This window comes from Saccostrea cucullata, unplaced genomic scaffold (genome assembly GCF_032062105.1).
Source record: "Saccostrea cucullata isolate Sc308-1 unplaced genomic scaffold, CSIRO_AGI_Scuc_v1 ctg2238, whole genome shotgun sequence".
NCBI classification, from domain to species: Eukaryota; Metazoa; Mollusca; class Bivalvia; order Ostreida; family Ostreidae; genus Saccostrea; species Saccostrea cuccullata.
In genome coordinates this window covers 1-17,617 of record NW_026936289.1, presented here as the reverse complement: position 1 = coordinate 17,617, position 17,617 = coordinate 1, and the positions used below count along the sequence as shown (strand labels likewise).

The following is a 17,617-nucleotide window of genomic DNA, read 5'->3' as shown; positions in this document are numbered from 1 at the left end:
AGATTTGTGTCTCGGTACAAGCCCTCACCACAGTTGAAATACGTCCTATATACTTGCAATGTACCAAATTGGAGCGGATCCTCTCTGAAACAATTTTGAAGAATATAAAAGGATTTGCACTGGAAATAATTGCTTAATAAATGCCTTTTATCCCAAAAAATTATCCATATAAAGACGAAAATCCAATTAATGTTCTCAACGTTTCTCTCTGGCTTTAAATTTACTTGCCATGTTTACATTCGGAAATCTCTAGATTCTCCGTAGTAAATGCACTGAGTTATAGTGAGTACGAGTTATTGCCTGTGTTTCTTTTGCTACATTTTGAATACACGGAGAGAATTCTATCATTAAACCGGATCGGTAGGTCAATATCGTTTTAATGATAGTACATTCTATCTATGCATTCCTTGCATATGGGTAAATTTCTACTTGATTGTTGTAAACTGTCTTTGGACGCCATTTTTGTTGACCTTTTTTTCGTTTTACATATATTGTTAATGCGTACATATTTGTTTCGTTCAAATCATAGAGGTTAATGTGGGCGACAATCGATTATGAAAAAGGTAATCGATAATCGGAATCGAACACAAAAAAACAATCAACAATTGATCGTCTACAACAATCGTTTCATCACTATTAAATGATTTGAAAAAAACAATTTAAAAACCACCTCTTGTATGTACTTTGGTCAATTTATCATGTTCATAAAAGATGAAATCTCAACGATACAGGAGTGCGCACTCAAAAATATTTCCTGCACTAATCCACAGACTAGTGGCAACTGAATAAATATTTGGGCTTGCCCTAATAGTTGCACCCTCAATATATTAAGACACGTAACCTTCCCCCTCTGGTCCTGTCACCTTCACAATCAATCACAGGTTTGTATACCGAATCAAAGCATGCATAAATATAGAATGAGAGTTCACTGGGGAAACTTTTCTCTTTATACAAACATTTTTAAAACTTGAGAGTTACTCTTTTTGACAGTGTTGCTAAAGCATTCACACTTGACATTTATCTAATGTATTATTTTTTTTCTAGTTTTGGTGATGTTTTCCTGATGAAACGTTATCATGACGTTAGATTTCTTGGACTGATTGCTTTGTCACTATAATGGACAATGGCATATAACTTAAAACATGAAGAAAGACAGGATTACAACTTCATGTCCAACTCAAAAGAAACAAAATACCCATTAGTGAAATCAGAGATATTGATAGATTGTATACTATTTGGACTTGCTGAAAAATTATAATGGCCACTTGTTCTAACAGTGAAATAAACAAGGAAGTGCCTGATGAATCCACCCCTCAGTCTACTAATTTAGTACCCACCAAGTTGCAGGAAATAATTGTCAGCAGAATGAAAATTCTCAATCCACTGAATGATGTCCACCTTAAAAATGTTCCCAGAATTCAACCTTGTTCAGCTTCTGCTTCAGGTGAAAACTACAGTTCTGATAAGACTACAATTTCTGATAACCAATCTTCACTCATGAATCAAAGTCAATTGCAAGCAAGTGAACATTGTGCTTCGCTAAATCATTCAGAGAAAGACCTGAAAAACATTACAAGTTCACTTGCAACAATAAGTGATCCTTTAGAGAACACAAACATCCCAGGTCTGCATTCTACCCAGCCTACAGCTTTTAGGAGAATGAAAAGCCTTTTAACCAATAAAATCACTCAGACTTGTGTGAACACCAACAACACCAAAATCCAACAGACCTTTCAGGCCCCTTTGAACACCAACTGCCTTGGAGTGCATCAGTCATCTCAGGCAAAAGTTCACACAGACAGCCTTCGAACACAGAAGTCAACCAAGCCTAGTGAGAACACAGATAGCATTGAGACACAGCATGCCTCTCTGCCCACCAACAACCTTGGAATTAATCAGTCACTTCAGCCTAGTGTGAACATGTACAACCTTTCACAGCTTAAATTTCCTTTTGTGATTTATCCTGTGAAAAATTTGCGTCTGATACAGGTTCCTAAAAATATGGTGCTTTCAACCAATGCAAAAAATGCTGAAAATTCTAGGAGAGAGGCTCAAACCAAAGGTACAACACTGTCCAACCCAGTTCTTTTCAACAGTGATGACAAGGTACCAGCTAAAATTCCTGTTCACCAAAACACAGCTGTTACTATCTCTAAACCAAATGCTATGAAAAAAAACAACCATTGGCAATTCCAAAGTTCTGAACAATGGTATAAGTGTTTTTAGTGCTGTTAGTCTAAATCAGCTAAAAAATATTCAGAATAGTTTACTTCCACAGGATGAAAAGCCAGGTTTCCCAAATTTGGAAACTCGATGGAAACATATGGGAATCGTGACGTCAGTAGTTTCCATATAGTTTCCATTTTATGGAAACCACATAGTGGTTTCCACATAGATTCCCGACATGGAAACAATCAACCTGTGGTTTCCCGTAAGTTTCCCAAGATAGGAAACCATGGAAACATACCCCGGTGGTTTCCACATAGATTCCCGACATGGAAACAATCAACCTGTGGTTTCCCGTAAGTTTCCCAAGATAGGAAACCATGGAAACATGCCGTGGTGGTTTCCATGTAGATTCCCGATATGGAAACAACCAACCTCTGGTTTCCCGTAAGTTTCCCAAGATAGGAAACCATGTAAACATGCCTCGGTGGTTTCCATGCAGATTCCCGACATGGAAGCCACCAATGTGTAGTTTTCCCCATGTTTCCCAGGCAGGGAAACTTTGAAAAGATATCTCAATACTAAACCACCTACCTTTTATTTTACAAAAAGTTAAATATTTGATTATGTTACCATATTTTTACCAATTATAGAAATATTTCAAAAGAGTTTACATGCTGTATCAAAATAATTAACTTCAAACAGTTAAAATAACTAGATGTGTATTTCTGTGTGATTAATTTAATATTTCAGCACCGTGAACGCAATTCAATTTTAATTTGATTTTATTTAACTGAATTTTATTCAATTTGATTTTGAATTTGATTTATCACACAAGTTTTGGTAAACTCGTATAGAATGTGTAAAGTGGAATAGAAAAAAGTAAGTGCATGCCGTTATGTAGAAATCAATCATTTCCGATCCTACTTTCAGGAAGCTGTCAATGATGAATGTTCCCTTGAAAAAATGGAAGAGCTAAGGAAGGGTACATTTAATGAAATTATTTACAGGAAAGGTTTACTAAAAAGATCGATTAAAAAGTAAATAAAGAAATATGTCAAGTTACGATTACTGATTAAGGACAGGTGAGATGTTCCTCAATAAAATAATTAATTTTTTTCCCAATATTTTTCAATTGACATTGAACAATTATTTTTACATAATTACATGTATTCACAAGACATTAAGGTACCTTAACAGGCATTTGTGTTAGATACCAGAGGTTGGCATTTCTTATATACCGGGGTAATCCGTCAGGAAAAAAATCTTCAGTTGGTTTGTCAAAATTACATTTTTAGTGTTTCAAGTTTTTAAATACAAGTTAAGAAAGTGATAAGATTTCGTTTCAATATGAATTAATATATTAATATAAACTGGTCAGATATAGAATCATTCATCGAATTGGCTGGGGGCAGAGTATTATCATACTATTATTTTACTATGAATAGTGAATATTGTTTTTTAATTTATTAAATTGTTATTTTTATTATTGGGGGTGGGTGTATTGCTTTTCATTTTTTCCTTGAGAAGCCCCCCCCCCCCCCAAAAAAAAAACGCTTTTGAAAAAGTCACTATGGTCGGCCTCTGTAATTAGGGACACCTGCCCTCACGTGCCATTTCAGGTGGAGACACGTGCCGCGAAGACACCTGTCACTGTGTATTTTTTGTATATTCTATGTGAATTGAGACGGTTTTGTAGCTAAAGGGAACAATGGGCTGTTGTCGAGCATGTACACACACAGTCTCCGACCGAAAATTCTTTTAAATGATGATTCGTGTTTCTTTTATCATTTAAAAAATTGACGTATATTCCATAAATAAAGTTATAAAAGAAAACATATTTATAAAATAACCTACATTTAAGAAGTTCAATGAAAGAACAAACTATTTAGAATTTTTATTTCAATTCTCATTACTGATTTAAAATAAAACTATCCTCTTTAGAAATTAAATAATTTTTTATAGGTATTGAATAGATCTTAATTCTCGTCGGCGTCGTGTATAATTATATTAAATCAGAATGACGTTTAAAGATCAATGTGAAATCAAAACTGTATTTAATATTGTTGATGGGTTTTTTATGAAAATAGTAATCTAACGTACTACAAAGACATTTATTAGATAAATGTTTATAATATAATTCATCTCATAAAACGTTTTTTTCCTTTTTTGTTTAAATATGTACGCAGATCCCCGTTTAGTAAACGCCTGCACTTTTCGCATGAAATTACGATGTAGGGTCCTAAATGCCCATACATTATATTTAACAAACTTTAAAATTTTCAGTCATTTTTTTTTTCTCTCCAAAGGCCATTGCTCTAGATAAAGAAAAGTCTATAATATTTTGCATGATTTTGTTTTCCTTTAAGAACAATGGCCATTTTTTAAAGTAGTGCATGCTATGGCAATCTATTAAAAAAATTAATTGTATAATTAATTCATTGTATAATTGTCACGATTGTGTTTTTGTGCAGTTTTTGTTGATTTCATTCTATAAAGGTGTGAAGTTTGTCAATACTTCAACAAACATTTCTTTATCTATATTGTACACTACTTTATTTTTATTCGCCGACATGCTACTCTTAAAAAAAAAAAACTTGCGTGACTAATAGACTCGATCTTCAGGCCTGTAGGATAGTAATTTCCGTTAAAGTAATAAACAAACCGGGATTTTACTTTTACTAGCATACCTTACCAGATTTCTTAACGAAAAAAACATTAAAAGAAATACAGGGCGGGACCAGCTAAAGCTGTAGGCATAAGTACAGCCCTGCACATCAACGAGTATCTATAGATGACTTTCGACATAATCTTTCCCATGACTTCACTTATACCAATCACGACTAAAATGCTGAATTAAAATACTGAATGTTATATTTTCCTGCCTTTGATTAGACGTTAGTTTTGTTCCACCTAGAGATATAACTCTCCTAAGAAAAAGGTTTTCAACATTCTGATTCATTTAACAATTTTACGTGCTAAAATGATGTGGGAATTTTTTTTTCAATGTACATGTAGAAAAGTCTAGCAGGTCCACCAGTAATATTGATAGCAGGCTCAAAATCTAATTAAACCCCGAAAAGGAGGGAGTTCAATTAGTATTTTAATCCCCCCCAAAAAAAAACCCCACAATTTATTAGCAATGAATTATTAAACACCGAAATTTTCAATCATCACTATTGAAATAAAACTTGAAGAACTGTTCTTAATAATCATATTATAAATGTAGCTCATTTTCATGCCTTTTAGGAAACCTGTGGAAAGTTTACAATAAAAAATGTGCTTTTAAAATAACATCTTTTGGTGTGACATTATAAATTCATAATCATATGTAACAGTTAAAAGAAGCGGGGAGAGGGGGGGGGGGGTTACTTTCAGCAAGGACGGCCACTACCAAGAACCAAGCCCCGAAACCCATATCCCGAAGGCAAATAAGTTGAGGTGTCAAGCAAGGAATAATTTTTTTCTGCTCTTGCCTCATGTATCTAACCGCTTTTTTTCTAAATATACTAGGCCTACACATCATATCGGCAAAAATATTTAGAAGACCCTCTTTTTATTCCATGAAAGGGGGAAAACTTAATTAAATTCTAATATAAGATCTCATAATCACACTTAATCATAGTGAATGTAAACAGTTTATATTTCCCATCCTGCATCGCTCTGTAGGCGCTTTATTTCATTGGTCAATTTCCCGAGGCGCCATTTTTGGAGGATCGAGAAGGACGAAGAAGAAGATGTAAGCAGCTAGTAAATGTGAAAAGTTAAGATGGTTTCACCACCTAGTGTCTTTAAGACTGTGATTAATGCAATAGCCAACGATGAAGGATTAGTGTACGTATATTTTTGTTAACTTTTTACGGTTAATAGTTGTAAAATTTGGCAACAACAAATCTTCACTATCGGAGGCAACTTTTGTTCTGACGCCATTTTGAAAAGTTGGATACCTAAGTTTTAAACTGTTAAGTGTATATATTGCAGAGAGAAAGAGAGAGAGAGAGAAATTTGAGACAGTGATATAGCATAACTTAGATTATGGAGGCCCCAAAGGCACCGTGCATGTGCTTTACTGTATGTTGTAAAATGGCAACGTTTCGCCTTTTATCATGTTTATTAAAATGTATGCTCCATATGTATGTTCTCTCTCTATATATAAATGAATACTTTTCGGAATTTAAAAAAAAAAAAAACATTTTTAACCCCGCTCAAATTATCCGGATGATAATAGTTACACCGAGCATGGTTTCGTAGTTAAATTTAGACTGAAGAACATCCGGTTTGAATACATGTGTGTTTTCTGACTTTTCGGATAGCCAACTCTTGTTTTCTGGAACTTACGACTTATGGCAAGGTATAAATTAAATATTTTTTGTTCAAAACTTTGACAAAAGCATCGATATTTTTACAAAAAGTGTCTTCAATCTCAGCTTATCCGATTATTCATGAAGGACATCCTCATCAGAACAGTTGGAATAGATTGTAGCGAATAGCATAACCCTTAATCATATGCACAGGGCTTTCAAAAAGATTTGAACCAGGTGGTACTTTATAAAAAATAGGAGGTACTAACAGGCGAACGCCGAAGGCGTGAGCCTGCTAGGGGGGTCCGGGGGCATGCCCCCCCGGAAAAATTTTGAATTTTAGAAGCCACCAGACAGCATTTCCTGGTTTCTAGACACATAAAAGTATGCTGCTATCAGTGTTATTTTATGCCATGTTTCAAAGGGTTTTTTTGGTCAATACACATAACATCTGAAGTTTAGCACTGGATGGGTGGAATTACATAGAGAAATTAGTTATTTGAGCAGAATAACAATAAGATTTAGGTAAAACTTCTGAGTTCTATGCTATATTTGTTTATGTAAATTTGTTCAATAAAATTTTGCAAGGTTTGAGTTGTAAGTGTTTTGTTTTAAAATAAAAAGAAAAAAATGTCAATCATCTTTAATCAACTCATTACTACATATCATCATCACTATAATCACTATCTTCCAAAACCTTTTCATTGTCATTAAATATGGAAGACTCTTCCATACTTTTATCAAGAAAAAAAGCTTTCGCAGCAGCTCTAAGTTCATTTCTGAGATGCTCGTAACTCATAATGTCCCCTGTAATGTCAGTTTGGATAGAAGAGTCTGCTGTTTCAATCTCTACATCTTGTTGTTCTTGTAAAAAGACAGCCTCTGTTGAAGTCTTCTTCATGTTTCCTGGCAACTTCTTTCTACTTTTCTCACTCCTCCACTTTTCTACAGATTTCTCAATAAGATTTTGCTTTTCAAAACATGGGCCATTAATGGAGATGTGCATTAGACACATCAACATGTCTTCTTTTAGAGAACTTCTAAACCTAGTTTTTAATCTTTTTACAACACTAGCTCCTCGCTCCGGCCATGCGTTTGATACTGGGATACTCTGGCATACTTCTGCCAAAAACACCATATGGGGGAAAAAAACTTTGAAGTCCTCTTTTCTCTGTAAAATTCTCTGAAGAACTTCTTGCGTCGGGCTTAATTTCCTTTCGTCTGTTTCTCTGTCTGTCAATGTCATCTCCTTTTTCCACTGTAAAAAGTGATATTTCATTTTTCTCCATTCTGTATTTATCTCTTCTTTTTCTGTTTCATCACATGCAGAAAAAAAATGTTCAGTGAGTGTGATTACATGTTCCTCTCCATAATTTCTGAACTCTCTCTGATCTCTCTCCGGAATTGACAAAGGATTGAAAATATCAAAAGATTTCAAAATGTTCATGCTATCTGAAAATCTCTGTTTGATATTATGGACAAGAGCATCTATGTACTTCTCAAGTAATCTTTTAGCATCTAGAAATTGACTTTCAGATGCTGAGAACAAGTCTCCGAGTTTTCCTCCATTGTTTAAATCTTCTTTTAAAACTTTAAGTGGACTTTCCTCATGTTTGATTTCCTCCAATCTGTCTAATGTGTATGCAATTGATGGTCCAATTCTGCTGAAGTCAATGTTGCCACTTTGAAATGTTTTACTTAACGTGGACAGGATTGGTAAAAAAAATTTCAGAATGTAGACTGAAGATATGAAGGAAAATCCCTTCATCCTTTGTAACAGTCCATATGCTGCTGTGTCCTTCTCCCCTAAAATATTCAGTGTATTTAAAATAGGGATTATATCTTCAAATACGGAATCTATTGAGTTCTGAAAAGATAGCCACCTTGTGGCACAGGCTTTTTTAAGCTTTTTGCTAACGATACGCCTTGCTTGGTCTGAGAGAGTCAAGCTTTTCATTTCTTCTTGAACTTTAATGTAGATAGCTGTTCTCTTTGGAGAATTTTCAAAGTACTTCCATAGCTGCACTAAATACAGATGTGTCTGTCTAATGCTTTTGACTTCTTCTGTGCTGCCAACACAAGCTAATGCAAGTTTATGGCAAATGCAGTGAATGTTAATCAGAGATGGATTCTGTTGTTTGAGCTTTCCAGCCACACCATTCTTGGCAACCATAACTGCTGCTCCATCTGTACATAAACTTCCTAATTTTTTTCTGTCCAAACCGAAGTTATCAATTTTTTCATAAATAATATTCACAATCGTTTCTGCATTGACAGAATCTGAATTTTTCAGTGCATTTTCCACAAAAAGAAATTGTACTTTAGGAAAACCATTACTGTCAACATACTGAGCAAAGCACACACATTGTTCTTTGTTACTGATATCAGTTACATCATCAACCATAATTCCAAAAGTATTGGCTCTTCTTAATTCCACCAAAACATCCTCACACAGAACATCTCCAATAGTTATCATCATTTCCCTTATAGACCCAGCTCCTTGATGATTGAAGTGCTTCATTTTTTCTAACCCCAGTGATTTCATCAAATTTATCAAAGATACAAATTTTCGGTTTGGAAGTTCTTCTTTTGCAATCCAATAAAGACATTGAAAAGCATTTTCGTAAACTTCATTGGCAAACTGTTTTTTATCTGCAATTTCTTTCTCAAATGGGGAGATTCTTTGCACACATTCCTCTAATTCTGCTGCCTTGTGACTCTTTGTTTTCATGTGATCTACAATGGCCTCTTTTCTGAATCTTGTTGCAGCTTTGCTACAAAAAAATTCGTTGGAATTCACAACTTTGTGTTTCCTGCACAATAAGCAATACATTCCCTCACCTTCTACATAAACAAGCCACCATAAGCCAGTTTTTTCACTATATGATGTTTCATAATCACATATCATTTTGTGTTTAAACCTGTGTTTTTCTTTGCTCCATTTCTGTGGGTCCTTTGATGATAAATCACATGTATCTGTGCATAGAGCTGCATGGTGTACATTAGAGTTTGCATTTATTAGAGAAGAATCATTAAAAAGTTCAGAGACCATTTTTTTCTGTTCTTCCAAGGGAAATAATGTATTAGACTGAGTAGCAGTAGTCTTGGATGACCCAGAATCTGCCTCTTTTTCACTTTGAGTGACATTCCCGGATGATTGGGGACAATTTGATCGTGTTTCATCAGCATTACTTGTGGCTGTGTCGTTATTTACATTACAACCTGCAAAAGTTAGAATACACATCTTATTTTTTAGCCACAGCTCAAACATCTAATGAAGTAATAAATTGTATGTACTTCTAAACTTTTTTTTTTGATAAATAACAATTGCCAGTAATTTTTAGGGTCTTATAGATTAATGTACACAAAGAAATTATTGTGTATTAAGCTCTGAGAAAAGAAAATCATTTGGATCTAAATTTACGTGTAAATTCAAATAAATAACTGTGGCTATTATGGTTAGTATTTCTTCGTAATAAAACTTGTATTTAAAAAAATAAAAAAAAAATTGAAAGACTCACCGTTACCGGAACACGTGTTTTAGTCCGAACTTAAAAGTAAACGAAAAAAAAATCAAAATGATAATAAAGATAATACAACTGTTAAACTAGTGAAATAAAATAAAGAATATCTTCAACAAATATCTGTTATTTTAATAAAGGTACCTTGCTTTCTTTTAGGGTTCGGTTGAGCAGTGAAAAAATCAGTAATACTTCTCTTCATACTCGTGTACTCATGATACAACCTGATATCGAAATCTACTTTCGTTTTCGACATGATCGATAAGACGCGTTAAGCAATTACCTTTTGCTTCACTTATTCAAACGCTTTAATGATCTACTTGACTACCCAATCAAAAACGTGATTAGATACGGACCAAAGAATAATACAAAGCTACTACGACTTTTGTGAGTGATGGCATCGTTACGATCGTATTTTCACGCGATTTTTTTTCTCCACTAGATATTTTTGCCGGTACTATTAATGAATCTAACCGGGTAAAAGTACCGGGTACCGGCAGATTTTGAAAGGCCTGTATGCATGACGATGATATGGAAGGAAACATACATTAAAAAAAAGTGAATGTAGGTGAAAGCCTGTCCACTTTTCTGAAGAGATTAGGTTTGTTTTATTGTTTATTGAAATAGTTTACTGCTACGTAGCTAAATGTAGTGATTGTACTGGACCTGTTTGTAATGTCTAACCTGTTGAGATGAAGATGTAAAAAAAGAAAAGCCTAATAGTGAATTAATATTGATAGTATGTCAAGAAATGCAAATGAAACATCAGCTTGAATTATCAGTTTTTTCACAATTATTGACCTGAGTAGGTCAATGTAAAGCGAATAATACATTGCAGGCCTTTCAAAATCTGCCGGTACCCAGTACTTTTACCCGGTTGGATTCATTTTTGGTACCGCCTAAAATATTCAGTGGAGAAAAAAAATTGCATGAAAATACGATAGGCCCTTCCATGCTTTACAAAAGTTGTGGGTTGTATTATTCATAGTCCGTAATGGTATCTAATAACGTTTTTGATTGGTAAGTCAAGAAGAATAAGATCATTAAAGCGTTTGAATAAATGAAACAAAAAAGAGATTGTGTAACGCGTCTTATAGATCTGGTTGAAAACGAAAGTAAATAAATTTCGATATCAAATTCCACCGTCACTGATTTTGACAAAAGCTTATGACTATATTTTTAATAAATACGGCCAAAAAAAAAAAAAAAAATAGGAATTCAGGTGTCGGAAATGAAGGTGTCAATATAAAGCCATGGTAATCAGTTTCACAAAAGATGATAAGATACAAGGAACTAGACCGCGGAAAGTCTTCCAACACAATTGACCGATAGAGACCGACATGAACAGTAGATAGTTCTTTGACCACCTCTGTACATTTTAATAGCATCAACTCTTCAAATTTAAGTGTCAAAATACACAGCTGACAAAATAAATTACTTACAGTCTTAAATATCGGCATACTCCACTAATGAAGTGCTTTCAAATGGCAACAAGGACAATGATTATGTGATCTTGACTGTGACCTGTATGCTAAAAAATTTGCTTTTTTGAACGTTGTTGCTGTGTTTCACAAGCGCATCTTGTTTTTAGCTCTACTGGTCAGAGACCAGAAGAGCTTATGCGATAGTAATGCGTCCGGCGTCTGTCTGTCTGTCTGCAAACACTACTCCTCCTTAAATTTTAGTCTGATTTCAATATAACTTGGCACACAAGTAGACTGTACTAAGATACATCATTCTGTGCATCAGTTTTTGATAAGTACAAACCAGTAGAGCTACAGTCTCGACAGAGACTTCTGGTTATTTTTTCTTCCATCCCGGTTGTTGCTAATGCTATTACATAATTAGTTTAAATTAGAATGCAATAGTACCTGGACATAATTTATCATTTCAGAGAGAAGAAAACTGTGTGACTTTAAAAGAAAACCAGTGAGATAAAATCATAGAAAATGTATGATGATTCAGGATGTGGTCATTTGGTAAGTGGTATTTCATTCATGATTCGTATGTATATGACAATTGCCTGAAAAAAAAAAGGATTCTAAATTTTATTTAAATACTGAACTGTGGTATATCAGCTGTGAGCTACAAGAAGTTTTGTGTAAAAGCTAGGGCCACCCTTAAAAAATTGTTTGTTTGGAATTGCCGCCTGAAGGGTTTCAGACACAGAAGGGAGGGAGGGAAATTATTTTTTTTAAATTGAAGATTTTAATTTTTTGATAAAATCTCAGTAAACAGTAAATACATTTTCTGACTTTTAAAAAAAAGTATCTACCATCAACAAAAAACCTAAGTTAACATAGATCTGACACTGTATTTCAGTGTTTTGTATGGTGCATGTGATAAACATCATGGGCAAATAAATTGATGAAATAAAAAAAATCTTCTTACTTTTGATCAATAAAATTTTTTGAGGAGGGGGCATTTCAATGAGGCGGGAGGCAATTCCAAACAAACTATAATTTTATTTTGGCCTAGGGCTGAAACAATTTGCCCCCCCCTTCATGTTATGTGTGTATTGCTATGATTGAAATACAATCAGTTCTCTAAATAATACATACAAAATAAAACTTTGTCGTCTCGAACCTGAATTATACAGGAAAAAACTCTGAGATCTCTCTAAAAATTTGAATGAAAAAAAGGAAATGCTTATTAAAGTAATATACGCCGTATGGATGCCGATTTGTGCGTGAAACAAAATGATTAAATTGTAATGAAAAAATAATATTTCCACAAAATTTAACTATAAAACTCGTTGTAATACCGGTAACAGAACAATAAAGCAATATCTGCAATCAAGAATTCAGTCTTTTCATGAATATTGAAAAAGGAAGTGCGTAAACAGTAGGTCTAAATATAGACACGTATGTCCATGGGAAATTATAGACGAGGCACGTTGCATTTTGACAACGATTATTATAAAAGAGTATAGATGGTTGATACTGATTACATTTAACGATAAGTTATATTAATAGTAACACGCCATCCATGTCAAAAGTGAGTTGTATCTCAAAGGGCAAACCTCGTTTTCTTGACACCGTGTTTGTTTACCAATCTTAAAGTAGCGATGGCGTCGGTGGATTTACTTAAAAATAGACATTATTCTCCTTGCAGGATAATAAATAATTATAATTTGATAACTTTATAACAAATTTTATTTAAATGGTGTAATTTACAGCATTTTTGTAACTTTTATTGGTAAACAAAATATATAAATTTCCAGCCGTATTTTAAAATGGCGCACGTTATAGCGTATATTACTTTTAATTAACTGATTTCTTGCTCTAAAAACTGCACACTAAAGAGTTCTACTTTAATATCAGGTAGTTTTATGAAGTTAGAGTGATCTGCCCATAGATTAAGATTTATGAAAATGTTATTTCACAGTCAGTTAGATTATTTTTAATAGAATAAATATATTAAATTATTTTTAGCTTTATTTAGAATAAAAAAAAATAGGAAATTAATTATTTTCATAAATTTTTCCAATGTAAGTAAACAGCAATGATTTCTGCTTACAGATGGTCCATTGTCTTTGAAATTTTTTGGGGAAATGAGGCACATACCATATGTTCTAAATGAATAATAAAGGCTCATTATGCACATATTTATATGAAATATGATAGATTTTTTTCTCTCCAAGGAATAGTTTTGGCAGGTCACTAAGTTTTTAGAGTTTCCTTTATTTTAAAGATATTCAATGAAATTATTTGAAGTATTAAATTTTGGTGAATTTTATGATACTAAAAGGTGATATGGATGAAAAAACAGCATGCGTGTATGACAATAGGCCTTAAATTTTTAATGTCTCTTAATTTTTCAGTGACATGAAAACAGGAATTGTCATCACCAATAGACGAATTTCACATTCCTAAGAGTTTTCTCCAATTGTCGGCGTATCACTCATTTTTCCCACTTTGTCCATTGTAAGTTACTTATTAATATTTTCAATCTTCAACAATATTGGACAATTACGATCTGTATCTGTATTGCCAGAGTATGGGGGCAACATGAAAATCATAATGAATATGTTCATACAGATTTTATTTCTAAGATATTGTCCCTCAAAGTTGATATGGTTAAAGAGGGAAAACAGTATCTTAAGCCGGTTGACCCCAGGTCGACCCTGCGAAGGGGAATAACTTTAGTAAATGTGAAAGTCCTTTATGGTATATCATAAAGATCTAAAACTGATTGAATTTTGATCAGCCAATTCATGAACATGATGAATGGATGTAAATAATGTTGGTCAATGGATGTAAAAAAAAATTAAAATTACTTGTTTATATATACATTTGTGGTATCTCTCCCATTGAAGTTTATAAACTTGTTATATATTTCTTAAATAAACTGAGCGTACATGCAATACCGGTATAAAATTACTCATAAGATTCATGTATCCTTAAACCGTGATAAAATCATATGTGTCCAATCATATGTGTCCAATGCCGCATATGATAAATCATTAACATACAAGTACATGTGTATATATACTGTAATATATATATATTGCATTATTTTTAGGTCCTGTTCTGTGGATGCCCTAAGACAGTGTCTACCCATCACTCCATCTGATATCACTTGTTCTGTGCATATCTCTCTCAAACTTAAACTACAGAGAGCCTGTGGATAGAGGGTGAAGAGTGACCTTGGACTAATTTTCTAGGTCAAAGGTCAGTATCAAAATCTACTGTATATCTTTATTTAAAATTGTAGTCCAGAGTATATTTCTCCCTTGGTGTAATCTAGCTTTTGTGCAATGGGGTGGAGGGTCTGCAATGATCTTCAACCAATTTCTAGGTGGAATATCAAAATTAAAAAAAAATCTCTCTCTAATATTTTTGTTATTATAAAGAGTATGTTTTCTCTCAAACTAATCAAACCTAAAGCGGGGTTCTTAGTATGAGTTACATGTAGTAATATATTCTCAATGACTTAATAAGGCTGAAAACATTATTTATATTATGTTATTTTTTTTCACTTATCATCAAGCATAAAATATTAAAAAGATACATTAAATGCTGAAATCATATGTATCATGGTCATGGAAAGTAATTATTTATATTGGTATATTAAAGGTCATTCATTGATCTTTAGGATTTCAAGCATTATAATTTTGACATCATATAATAATTTTGTATGAATATTGCAGATCATAGGTGATGTGAAGAAAACCAGGAAACTGATGTTGAAAGAAGTACTTAATGACCTTTATGAATGGACTTAAATGTGAAAGACTGTTCCATTGTTTATCTAAGATATGTGAATTTATTTAATATTTTGATATCATTGAAAAATTCAGTTACAGTTTTTGTACATCAAATGAATTATTAAACATATAAAATGGTAATGCTTTTTTCTTTTACATGTAATAAATTTTTTTGATAGATTTTTAAAAGAATACGCATTATTTCACATTGCTTCCTTTATAAAAGTTAGGGAATCTTGAAGTTTCCCAGTAATTTCCACCAGGAATGGGACTCTGGATAATTCCACCAAGTTTCCGCCACACGGAAAGTGCTACACAAGTTCCATGTAGTTTCCTGAGTCAAGGAAACTTCAGAAATCATAAGGTTTCACGAGCTTCCATGTAGTTTCCCATTAAAGAAAACCTTAAGATTCCATCAAGTTTCCATTCCACGGAAACCACTACATTCACATTCCATATGGTTTCCTGAGTCGAGGAAACTTTAGGAATCGTGAGATTTCCCGAGCTTCCATGTAGTTTCCCATATAAGGAAACCTAAAGATTCCATCGAGTTTCCATTCCACGGAAACCCCCTACGCTCCGATTCCATATGGTTTCCTGAGTCCAGGAAACTTTAAGAATCGTGAGGTTTCCCAAGCTTCCATGTAGTTTCCCGTAAAAGGAAACCTAAAGATTCCACCAAGTTTCCATTCCACGGAAACCCCCTACGCTCCGATTCCATCAAGCTTCCTGATTCCGGAAACCAGTGGAATCTTCAGGTTTCCCATTACGGGAAACTACATGGATGTTCGGGAAACTTCAGGTTTACAGAGGTTTCCGTGCTTCGGGATACCTTATGGAATCGGAGCGTAGGGTGTTTCCGTGTCACGAAAACTTGGCGGAATAACCTAGCATCCGCTACGGAAACCACTGGGAAACATGATGTAAACTTGAGGTTTCCATGTGGTTTCCATAAAGTTTCCCATGATGGGAAACCAGTTTTTTCACCCAGTGTTCCTAAGCAAGATTTAAATGTCACTGGAGCCTCAATGGTACCCAACAGTCAGGATAGCACCACAAATTATTTCAAGAAAACATTAACAACAAGCAGCTGCTCACCCTCACATGGTACGAAGTGTCAGAACAAAACATTACCTGGGAACACTTCAACTGTAGTACCATCAGATGTAGAGGTTACAGAACAGAGCTTTTCGGTCATCCCTCAACCTATGCAGAAAGGGGATCCACCACCTGTCCCAAACTTGGATCCACCAACAGAATTAAAAACTGAAGTAAAAGTGGAAGAGAGTCCCATTATTATTGATGAGATTCAGTCTTCTGGACCAAGAGGAGAACCTCATGTTGAAAGTAGTCATGTTACGGTACGTATTTTATATCTTTGTACTTAATGTTATGTTTAATACCAACAGTGTATACAGTTAAACCTTGTTATCCCCTTGCAACAAAAAAGCGGCTTTTAAAAAAGAGTTAATTGCTTCAAGTTATGGTTATGTTTTATTGTATAACAAAGGTTAAAATAGCCTTCATCATGTTCATTCCTTTGTAATAGGAGTATGTCTCAAAACACAATTGTCATTAGTGGTTCTAGAATATTTTTAACACTCTCCTATATTTTCACTGTTTGATATAAATTATTTCCCAGGTTCTTATTTTGATATGAGATTCTGCTTGGTCTTATTTCCGAGCCTATTTGTACCTTATTTCAACACCTCATGTCAATTGTAATGAGAACACGGTTTCAAAATTTATTTAACCTTTGTATAGAAAAAAATGGTATGAAAAATAACAATTGTAAATTCCTGCCTTGTGAAAAAAAACCTATTTGGAAAAACCACCCACAACCTAGCGTACGGAAATGCTAGCCCAACCTAGCTGGCGGGAAAGGCCTAGGGAAATTTAGAAAACCCCTTATTTACATTATTTGTGGAAAACCTAACTCCTAACTTTTAGTTTTATGGCCTAATAAATTTAACAGGAGCAATAGACAACGACAATTTTTGTACAAATACCTAATAATATCTTAACATAATTTCTGAGGGTGCAACCTGTTAAATACCTAATAAACCTCTATAAAAGTGAGAGAACTTACAGTTAGTGAATCAATGCTTTTTAAGATTCCCCACTAAACTAGCAGTTACACGGGTTTTTATACTTTTTGGAAACAAAAGAAAATTCAACTTAGAATCCTAGTGGATGCACACGAAGGGTATGAACTTTGACTGATATTAGTGACATCCAAAAGTTAACTTCTGTATAAATAGCCAATCAAAATTTAGATAAACATTAGCCCAAAAGATTTGATGGAAGCAGCATGTGCTTTTCCCTGAGAAGGTTTGTAAACATAAATATAAACAAATGGTATTATGGATAAGGCAGTATACACATAAATGTATGAAAACATTGATAATTACATATTATAT

General features: G+C 33.8%; 1 protein-coding gene and 1 long non-coding RNA gene across 4 annotated transcripts; one reads left to right on the top strand and one right to left on the bottom strand.

The window, feature by feature from the left end:
- Positions 1-6,717: 6,717 nt before the first annotated feature.
- Positions 6,718-10,235, bottom strand: LOC134245270 (zinc finger protein 862-like). Of its 2 annotated transcripts, XM_062727573.1 has the most exons (3): positions 10,133-10,234; positions 9,989-10,017; positions 6,718-9,689 (listed from the first exon to the last, which is right to left on the bottom strand). In XM_062727573.1, exon 3 carries the CDS (start codon positions 9,517-9,519, stop codon positions 7,126-7,128), a length of 2,394 nt encoding a protein of 797 aa, XP_062583557.1. In that variant the 5' UTR covers positions 9,520-9,689; positions 9,989-10,017; positions 10,133-10,234; the 3' UTR covers positions 6,718-7,125. The 2 variants fall into 2 exon arrangements, with proteins under 2 accessions (XP_062583557.1, XP_062583556.1); XM_062727572.1 differs by lacking the exon at positions 9,989-10,017 and having other exon boundaries at positions 10,133-10,235.
- A 1,496-nt stretch (positions 10,236-11,731) lies between these two features.
- Positions 11,732-15,226, top strand: LOC134245269 (uncharacterized). 2 transcript variants are annotated; one of them, XR_009987376.1, is made up of 4 exons: positions 11,732-11,967; positions 13,812-13,914; positions 14,513-14,661; positions 15,141-15,226. It is a non-coding gene; the product is annotated as an uncharacterized LOC134245269 (long non-coding RNA). The 2 variants fall into 2 exon arrangements; XR_009987375.1 differs by lacking the exon at positions 13,812-13,914.
- The last annotated feature ends 2,391 nt before the right edge of the window (positions 15,227-17,617 follow it).

What these genes read in the sequence shown, in the direction of transcription:
- LOC134245270 (XM_062727572.1), bottom strand. Translation starts at nt 10,190, where the DNA reads ATGAAGAGAAGTATTACTGATTTTTTCACTGCTCAACCGAACCCTAAA. An exon ending in GAACCCTAAAAGAAAGCAAG is followed by an intron (nt 9,690 to 10,132) that starts GTACCTTTATTA and finishes TAACTTTTGCAG; the next exon opens with GTTGTAATGTAAATAACGAC.